The following is a 10088-nucleotide window of genomic DNA, read 5'->3' on the forward strand; positions in this document are numbered from 1 at the left end:
TGTTTTTACTAATGTTATATTCAGTAATTGTTGACAGTGATCTCCATTTTGTAGGGCTTGATACTTGGACAAGCTCTCTGGCAAAATATTTATGTTTTTACCTTCTCTCATATAATTTACCTCTCTCATCCCCTCCCAGTAATATTACAGAATATGCAATTTTATTATTAAGCTTATTGTTAACTAATTTTCATCAAATAATTGACTCAGGAATAATGAGAACGGGTAACATGACTTTTAGCACTTGTATAAGATCAATAAAAGAGGCTTCAACTTCTGACTTATTCCTCCCCCATTCCCCCTTTAAAATTCAGACATCCTTTTGCCTGGTTGTAGTGTTCATCAGTGATGATGGTTACAGATTTTGGATAGTGGCTTGGAGCTTTTTCCTCTTTTGAATTCTTGTGTATAGGTATCCTTATCTATTCTGATCTTTTTTAGTTTTACTTGTAACATTTCTTTTATATTTGAACATGGAAGAGACAAATTATCAGCTAAGAGATCTATAGGTCTGTTTTTAAAAGATAAAACTTGAAAAAGATGCATTTAAGAAACAATTTCATTTTCTCTTATGGCTTTCAAGTGACAGGTTGTTAAGATGCTGTTTTAATAATTTTTTAACAAATACCTGATTTGGTGTGGAGTAACAGTTCTTAGTGAAACCCTTTGTATGGAGATATTTCTAGTGCCCTTTTGAGTACATGATTTTGTTTGATCCTCACAATAATCCTGTTTGGAGGACAGATAGTATTTGCTTAAAATGAAGTTCAGAGAAGTTAGTCATTTGCTCTGTTATACTTAATTAAAGTTGCTGAACTAGAACTCAAATTCTGGTATTTCTTTGAACTCCTGGTATGGAAACTCTGCCTTGATTCAGATGCAGATAAGCAACTCACCTGTAACTTAGTCACAGAGGGTTGCCTGGGGCCCTGAGAGGCTGAGTAAATGACTTACCACCCATGGACAGACAGCTAGTATGGGTCAGAGGGAAGGCTTGAGCCCAGATCTTTACTAATGCAGAGAGTCACTATCCCATGCTGCCTTTCAAAAGCAGAACACTAAAAGTTTTATTTAAAATGCTCACTTTAAAATTCTCTGTAATTTTCTCTGATTTTATGATCATTCAGATTCTTTTTAAACATCTAATTTGTTAAACTTTAAAGAGTCAGTACATCATAAATTTTCAGCTGTTCTCACATTGAAGAAACTAAGGTTAGAAATACAGTGACTGGGCAGAATTTTACTCAATGCAGTGATGGAATGGAACCAAGGTTTGAACCTTTGGCTTCCAGATTTGTGAATTTGTGCCCCATAACATTAATGACTTATGTATGTACTTTTTCTAGTAGTAGTGTTGATTATAGTCTCAAAGCTCAGATGATAGCAGTTTATTTATTTATTTATTTTTTTGGAAGAGATCTTATAGTTGAATCCTGATACCCAGTAATGGTATTCTTAATGGATAATAGAGGATCCTCAAAACCACTCAAAGGCAAGACTTAACTAATAGTCTCTTATTTATTTAATTTGAAAACTAGAATAAAGATTAAAGAATATGTTTCTTTGCTTGAATTTTGTTTTATAAAGTGAGGGACTTGTATTAGATGACCTAAAGTTCCCTCCAACTTTTTTTCTGGACATTTTCAGCACAATAGATTCAACAGTTAAATCTTTATCAGTTTATATAAGAATAAATAGTAAGGAAATTATTTAGAGAGATGTCAGTCTATTGGCCATTTAAATATTAATTCATTTAAATATCAAGGAACTTCTGTTTGAATAATTGGGATGCTATAAGAAAATTAACTGGATTTCTGCCTTTTGCCTGCAAAGTTATTTCACATAGTACATGGGGACAAGAGAAACTACTGGTCTGCTTTTAATTTTATAAAGATAGAAGGCTTAATTTGTTTTTAAGCTTTTGAGTCTTCTATTCTTCATCTTCATACCATTTTGATTAGATATCTGAAGGTGATAACCTAATATAGCACTAATATAGCATGATACTTTCCTGGCATTGAGGTAGGCATTTGTAATGGTGTGCCTATTTAATTTTCTTCTTTCCTTTATTTACTAAATAAGGGCTTATTTTCATAAGTTTTGAAAGTATATTTCCATGGGATGGCTATTTAAGCTTGTTTGAGATTATTTCTAGATGTACCTTTTCTTTTTGCTTTTTTTTTAGCCTTATTGTCTTTAATTGATGACGTGATTGGGGAAATAGGACAACTGCTGGGATTTATTTTCCTTTGTAACTTAGAGAATTCTAATGGGTAGTGACTGATGGAACTGAAACAATTTTTTCCCATGTTCTGTTCTGCATATTTTTCTTATCAGTCTGGCCAGAAGCCCATTATTTCATATAAATTTACTTTTCTTTTAGGTGTTGTCTTACTAAGAATTTCTTTAATTTGCTATAGGACCTGTCCTTGATCCAGCTATAATAAATCAAAATTCATTTTTAATTGGTGAGTTAACTGGGCTTCTATGAATAATAGAGACTACCCTACAGTCCTAGATTGGTACAGAATACCTTATAAAAATTATTTTTCACATTGATAGGTCTTTATATTCAGGTTATTCCCAAAGTTGTCATTATATATAATTGTGAACTGTTTGTAATTATTTAAATTTTATAAGAACCTGCTATATTTCAGGTGCCATGTTAGCATATTGCCTAATGGCATTTTTTCTCCTGTTTTAGCCAAGAATTGAAACTAAATCCGAGGCTCAGTCTCAGCCACCTCGTGTGCGTGAACAACGTCCAAGAGAACGACCTGGTTTCCCACCCAGGGGACCAAGGCCAGGTAAACTTCTTTTTTTGGCAACATTGAAAGCACTTTCAATTAAAACCATTTTTTAAAAAACCCTTACCTTCTGTCCTAGAATCAATACTGTGGATTGGTTCTAAGGCAGAAGAGTGGTAAGGGCTAGGCAATGGGGGTCAAGTGACTTGTCCAGGGTCACACAGCTGGGAAGAGTCTGAGGCCTGATTTGAACCCAGGAACCTCCAGTCTCTAGGCTTGGCTCTCAATCCACTGAGCCACCCAGCTGCCCCCAAACCATTCTGAATTAGAGAGTTTCTTTATGTATGTATTGGAACTCTGGTCAGCAAGATCTGCTGAAAACAAGGACATACCAAGTCAATTAGCTGTCCATATAAAGGTTTTATTGCAGACAGATTCGGACCCTTTCCTCTTTAAGAATATCCATTGATGCTGTTTGTGGCTATTTCCCTAATCTCTGATCTCCATGCATATTCTCTTGAAACAAAGTAAAACGGTTAAGGAGCATCAAGTGGGGCAGTCACAGCCTCTGATATGGATTTGAGTTCTCTTCCCAGAACCCTCTGTCTGCCCCCTGATTCTGAAATCAGACTCTTTACCATTTTACCTTTTCATAAATAGCTTGATTGGCCTATCCGACCAATGTTAAAAATTGTTGATAAACACTTTAAAATTTGATTGTGAAAAAATTTTGGAGTTGGCTGCCCAGAACCCCTGTTTTCCTTCTTGATAGGCCTCAGTTATTGTTTCCTAAGAAATCAGACCCTGAGTAGGCATCAGAAGATGCCAAGTCCTTGCCACTTTACTTAGCATCACTTTAACTTGAGTGGTGCTTAATGTTCATGAGGTGATTGTGAAGATCCAGTAACAGAATTATGTGCCAGCCTGTCTGGAGATGTCTCAGGGTCTTAGCTTTAGAACTGGGAGGAGCCTTTGAGGTCATCCAGTTCAATTCCCCTGTTTTACAGAAGAGGAAACAGGCACAGAGAGGGGAAGAGACCTACCCAGGGTCATATAGCTATCAAGACTAAAAAGCAGAATTTGAATTCATCTTTCTTATTTCAGGTTAAGAGTTCTTTTTAATATTTTCAGCTTATATACCATATATATATAAGTATATATACCTATATACTTATATTCACTAAATACCAAACATAATTAATACATTTTGGTAAAATTCTTTTTCAAGATTTTTGTTTCTTCTGTAAGGATTTTTCCTATACAAAAGCATGTCTTGATGCTAAGTGATATGGAATTTTTAAAAAAACTAAATGAAATGAAAGAAGGAAAAGAAAACTAATTTATAGTAATTAAGCTTGGCATGGAAGAAGAGTAAAGAAAATGCCTCTCCCTTCTTTGCAGAGATGAGGGACTTTAGATTAGGGAATTTTGTTTATTTTGTCATAGAAGACTTGTGATATGTTGGTTTGTTTTGCTGAACCTTATGTTCTTCTTTTGTTAGCTTGCTGATTGGGGAAGGGGAGAAGGATATTTTCATAAATGAATGGGATGTCAAGATAGAAATTCTTACCATTTTTGAACTTATAAGAACTATTCCATCTCTGTTCATAGGCCGAGGAGATATGGAGCAGAATGAGTCAGATAACCGAAGAATAATTCGTTACCCAGACAGTCACCAACTTTTTGTGGGCAACTTGCCACATGACATTGATGAGAATGAACTAAAGGAATTCTTCATGAGTAAGTTTTCTTTTTTTTAAAACCTGGATTTTTAAAAATAATACAGACACTACAGGAAGAGATAAAGTACTGATTTTTCTTGGCAGTATAGCCAGGGTAGTCAGGCAAAATTTTTGCTGCCTTTTCCTGTTTTGCCACTTCCCCAACTTCTTTTTGACCTCTTGTCTTCTTCATTCCTCCTAGGACATTTTTCAGTTTCTAACAGTATGTCACGAAATCAAAAGAATGTGGCACACCGCTTAGCTGACATGTGGCATTTTCTAAGTTAGTAGGGAACAAGAAGAAATAAAGTAGAAACTTGGCGTTTAGTTTGTAGTTCGATATAGACAGACAGGGTAAGGGTGTGGGGTCAGAACTAGGAAAGTGTACTCTCTGCCTAGCTTCAGGGATTTTGAGGGAGAGGCTAGAATTCCTAATTGCTGCAGTAGTTGTTAAAATGTGAGCACTAGTTATTTAGTTGCTTGCTACCTGCTTCCACAATTGAGTTCCCTTGGTTCCAGGAGTCTTTCCTTGAGGATTAGAAGCCTAGGAATCAAGCTTTAGTTGTTTCTTGTTAGATCGATAACTGCATTTCTTTTCCTAAACTATCTTTTGTTTCAGTTTAGAGTAAAATTAATAAAAATTAAGCCATACAATTAAGACCTGAGAGAAGCTTTTAAACCTATTCTTTTTTAAAGATTTGTCTTAAACTTTTTTAATGTGGTATTCTGTTTTTGTAGGTTTTGGAAATGTAGTGGAACTTCGCATTAATACTAAAGGAGTTGGTGGAAAGCTACCAAATTTTGGATTTGTGGTTTTTGATGACTCTGAACCAGTTCAGAGAATCTTAGTGGCAAAAGTAAGTTAACTCCCGTTTATTTGAAATAATATGATGTTTCTATTGTATGTTATAGCAATAATGAATTAGTTTCATAGGCTTCTAGAGAAAGAGTGGGAAGGGACTCATCTAAATACCTTTCCTGAAGATATCTATGGGGTAGAGAGTCAGAAGCAGTGAGTATAAGATCAGAACCCAAATTCCAACTATTTCTTCTTATTATTATTACCTTGTCCATACTATTTAAGCTTTCCCAATTCAAATTCAAAACTGAATGTTCTTTTTCCTCTCTAAATACTGATTCTGTGACAGATCAGTACTTTCCTTAATAATGATGTGAATAAATTATAAAATATAAATGTTTGTCATAGCTTATCATTAGTGAGGATACCTAATTTTCTGTATTTTGGTACCTCGAGAGGGAGAGAGATAGAAATTTAAGACTGCTAATTTGTTGGACAAGGAAGAAGAGTTGGTTGGGATTTAGTTTTTGGTGGTGGTTGTTTTTAAAGAATCTTCCTTTTTCTGTGAAACTTAGTGACTGACAAAGGATCTAATTTAACTAAATCTTCTTTCCTTTTTAAAGCCAATTATGTTCCGTGGGGAAGTTCGCTTAAATGTAGAAGAGAAAAAAACCAGAGCTGCAAGAGAGCGAGAAACTAGAGGTGGAGGTGATGATCGTAGGGACCTTCGGCGCAATGATCGGGGTCCCGGGGGTCCTCGTGGCATCGTGGGAGGCGGAATGATGCGTGACCGCGACGGAAGAGGACCTCCTCCTAGAGGCGGCATGGCACAAAAACTTGGCTCTGGAAGAGGAGCTGGGCAGATGGAAGGCCGCTTCACAGGACAGCGTCGCTGAAACCCCACTGTTGGCAGACAGTCTTGGCAGTGGTACATTATTCGTCGTGTTTGCATTCTTGTTAATTTTTTTGGCTTTGGAATGTGACACAGCCTTTTTGATCATTTCTTTGATGTGAAAAGCATCCTTTGGTTACCAGTTAAATTGAGGTGGACATTCTTTCCCCAATTTCACAACAGGATTCACATTGTTAATTTATAAATCTAGACTTGGAGAATTAAGGACTGAGAGATGACCAATATCTTAAATGATCTGCAACAAAAGTGAACCTAAAAGACATGCCCAACTGAATTCTGGTCCTTTTCAGTCAAAAATCCTCTGCTGCACATTTTGTTTAAGTGTTACTGTTTCTGCCTGTTACTGTTGGAAACATCAATAGTGCAATTTGTGCAATTTGAGAATCTTGCCTTTTTTTTTTTAAGAACACTTGGCTAAAAAAACCCCACCACCACCAACAACAACAAACAAAAAAAACTCTTGTTATGCACTTATCAAAATGCACTAATGGGTACTCTGAACTCAATTCCATTGACATCTGCAGGAGGAGGCAGCAGGAAAACAAAAAGTACTACTTCTTCTTCTCTAGATTGAGAATAGATTCTGAAATGATGCAGGCATTTGGTCTGCTGGCTATGACCAACATGTGCACATGTAAACCTTACCAAGACTTAAAAAGTATATTCCAGAGGGAAATCATTTAGGCGTGAACTAAATAATATGGTCCAGAACTCTATTGCTCTGGTCTTGAATATTAGACCAGTGTCGTAGCTCATCTAAGAATTTTCTACCTGCCCCTCTTCAGTCCAGGGATGGTTGGCTGCTCAACACACTCCTCCTTCCCTTTGTCCTTTAAGCTGTGTACAGTGAAAATTGTCCTTACTGTATTTTTAGTTCTCTGGTAATGTAATAAGCATGATGGTGCCTTCTCTTAATACATCATTCCAGTCTCGCTGGTGATTTTGTACAGTAGAGTGTATGGTTTGCTGTGCTGCAAAGCCAAACAGCTGCAAAATTGTTTAAAGAAATCATTGAAGTGTATAAAAATTGCAGTATCTTTAAATCAGTAAAAATGACTAGCATGTTCTTTCCCTTGCTTTCAGTTAACAGCTGTGATGCTTTCTGTGGGAGGGAGGTGCGGTGGCTTAAGGGAGGGGTGGGAGATGAGGGAGACATCTAAATAGTCCCCAGACCTGACTTTTCACTTAAAAAGCATGAATGTGAATGAATGTTGGTATTTCCCATTTGGAGGTGCTTTTGAAAAGTCAATCAACTTAATGTATGTTTCTAATAATAATTTTTAAGTGATCAGATCAACATGTGGCAAGTGAAGATTAAATGAGGATACTGCAATTTTCAGAGCAGAGGGCAGCTATAATTGTTTGCATCTTGTTTTGGGAGGGGAACTGTCCATTTTGCACAATTCTTGAACTAGTTAGTACCCATATGGCTCAGAATTTAGGGCTGGGGCAACATCCTTTTTATTTTTACATGGATCTTAAGCAATTCTGTGAGGAAGGTTTGCAACTACTGAATTACTTGCTATCCTGCCTTCCTAAATTAAATTGCAAAGTAGCAAAGGATATTCCCCAGTTGTGTGCGGTAGCATTCTGTAAACACCAGTATCTGATGCTTCAGGTTAGACGTGAAGTGGATAAGTATGACTGACCACTTAAAGCTGCTTTTAAACATGGAAGACCTCATTACATTATAACGCTTTGGGTTTTTCTTTTTCCACTGTTATGGGTAGCAACTTGTTTCAGAATTATGCAACTGTTTGCTCTCTAGTAAACTGGCAGGTGACACACATCTTTTGTTTTTCCTGTTCTAAGTAATGTGAGTGAAATTATATTTGTCTAGTTTTTTTTCTTCCCAGAATTGAGGTCTTCCATGTTTGATGGGAAGTCTTGCACTATTTCATATGTTTTTTGGGGACACATTTCCTGGTTTCCATTTCTGGTTTAAGGATTTTTTTTTCCTGCTTGAAACTGTTTTACAATTTCAAAAGTTAAGTATAGTACTTGAAGTCCTAACCAGAAAACGTGACTTTGGTCTTGAGTTTTGAAACCTTTATTCAAACTATTTTAAAATAAGTAGTTTATTACCCATGTTTTCTTTAAACTTTTTAGCCCATATCTCATGTCCTCCCCAACCCCATCCCTGTTGTACCCTATGTTCTCCTTCCCTTTGTTACTTTGGTTATTCCTAATGCTTGATCATCACCTTGCCACCATATAAACTCTTTCTGGCACCAGGAGTAATTACAAATAGAAGTGTAGAAACCTAGAACAGCCAAGAGCCATTCCGCTTCAGTATTGCTTCTTTGAAAACCATGGTTAAATCATTAATTAAAATATCAAACAGAAGTTTACATGGTGATTGCTCACCTACTGTACTGTGGACTTTAACATTCTTGTCCCCCCTTTTTTTCAGCAAAAGCAAAGACTCACCTACCATTTCTGTTAAATGCTGATTTGTTGATGGTAGTTTTCAATCATTCTGACCCCATTTCAACAAAACTGGCTTTACCATTTGGGCTTGAGTTAGGTATAGAAGACAGTGGATTACCATCTTTATTGCTGTAATGTGTTAAGCATTATATGCTAGTAGAAGCTAGTTAATTGTTTCCGGTGGAAAGTATTCTTTGAGTTTCCATTTTGAATGTGTTTTGACTAAACATACAATAAACTACTGATGTCTGCAGCATTTATCTATGTCCTTAATTTCATCTGTAGCTTTTTTGTTCTTAAGAACTGTTTCTCCAAGTTGTATTTCACTTCTTGTTAAAAGTAAAAAAAAAGGAATCACCTTAAATTTAGCTTCTTTTCAAAGGCGTCTAGATTGCATGTTAAAAAGAAGACTTTTAAAAATAAGATTTCAGTATCCTAGAGAAGTTATTCTACCTACCATAAGGGGAAAAATGGTCTGGGTTACAAGTTTAAGAATTTCAGACAGAAAATTAGTAAGGTAGGTTATGTTAGGTTTGTCACTTTTTAGAAACATTTCACTTTCATTTTAGAAGACAGTGACTTTTTGATATATCTGGCTTGAATGCTTATGAAGAACATTATTTTGGGGAAGGAATAAAATGTTATATATGGACCGTGGGGATGGCCACACTAATGGGTGTAAGAAGTTGTGGAGGATCAAAATATTGACTAACCATAAATTAGGAACTTTTCCTGTCCCAGAAAATTCGAAATGGAAATTAAAATTCCTCATGATTAATGTGTATGCTCTTATTTCTGGCAAACCAATATTGGCTTTCAATAATGCCATTCAATGGCATTGCCAACTTAGAACTTTTATGATACAAATAAGAGTTGATGTTTAACAAAATTTCAAAGCCCAGTAAAACTGGACATGAGGGTACTCTTAAAAATTTTAAAGATAGGTAGGTTGCTATTTAGCTAGCCATGTTTATGTGTTAGCATACAGGTGTCATTCATGGACTATGCATTCTTAGCAAATAGAAATATGAATTTAAGTATGGCATTAAGGGTACACACGTATCTTTAATTAGTGGAGAATTTTTAAGCATTGGGAAGTGTAATATGACAAAGTAGGGATAAATAGAATACTGCCAAAAGATGAGAAATTATGCTTTAGGGGAAATTAGAATTAAGAAATTAGGTATTGAGCACTTAGGGCGCTCAGTGGACAGAGAGCCAGATCTAGAGATGAGGGAAAAGTTGCAATATTCTTCTATTGAGGACAATATATATGTGACTTATTTGGGGGAGGGGAGTGTTATACAATTTCAGTGCATATGAAGCTTTGGATAATCTATTTAGTACCTATTGGTAGTGATAGGATAAAACCAAGTTAATGGAGAATTCACTTCTAAAACATAAGGCCAAGTAGAACACTATATGTAAAGGTATATTTCCACAAAAAGTACATTTCAAAGAAATTAAAATTTCTTTTA

General features: G+C 35.8%; 1 protein-coding gene across 9 annotated transcripts in view; it reads left to right on the top strand.

The window, feature by feature from the left end:
• Positions 1-8866, top strand: part of G3BP2 (G3BP stress granule assembly factor 2) — a 55901-nt gene extending 47035 nt beyond the window's left edge. For all 9 annotated transcript variants that reach the window (XM_056803334.1, XM_001364890.4, XM_001364963.4 and 6 more), the window contains 4 exons: positions 2705-2807; positions 4359-4487; positions 5207-5325; positions 5891-8866. In XM_056803334.1, the coding sequence (XP_056659312.1) occupies positions 2705-2807; positions 4359-4487; positions 5207-5325; positions 5891-6163 (624 nt within the window). In that variant the 3' untranslated portion in view covers positions 6164-8866. The remainder of the gene's footprint in view (positions 1-2704; positions 2808-4358; positions 4488-5206; positions 5326-5890) is intronic.
• The last annotated feature ends 1222 nt before the right edge of the window (positions 8867-10088 follow it).

The sequence above is a fragment of the Monodelphis domestica genome, chromosome 6 (assembly GCF_027887165.1).
Source record: "Monodelphis domestica isolate mMonDom1 chromosome 6, mMonDom1.pri, whole genome shotgun sequence".
Classification (NCBI taxonomy): domain Eukaryota; kingdom Metazoa; phylum Chordata; class Mammalia; order Didelphimorphia; family Didelphidae; genus Monodelphis; species Monodelphis domestica.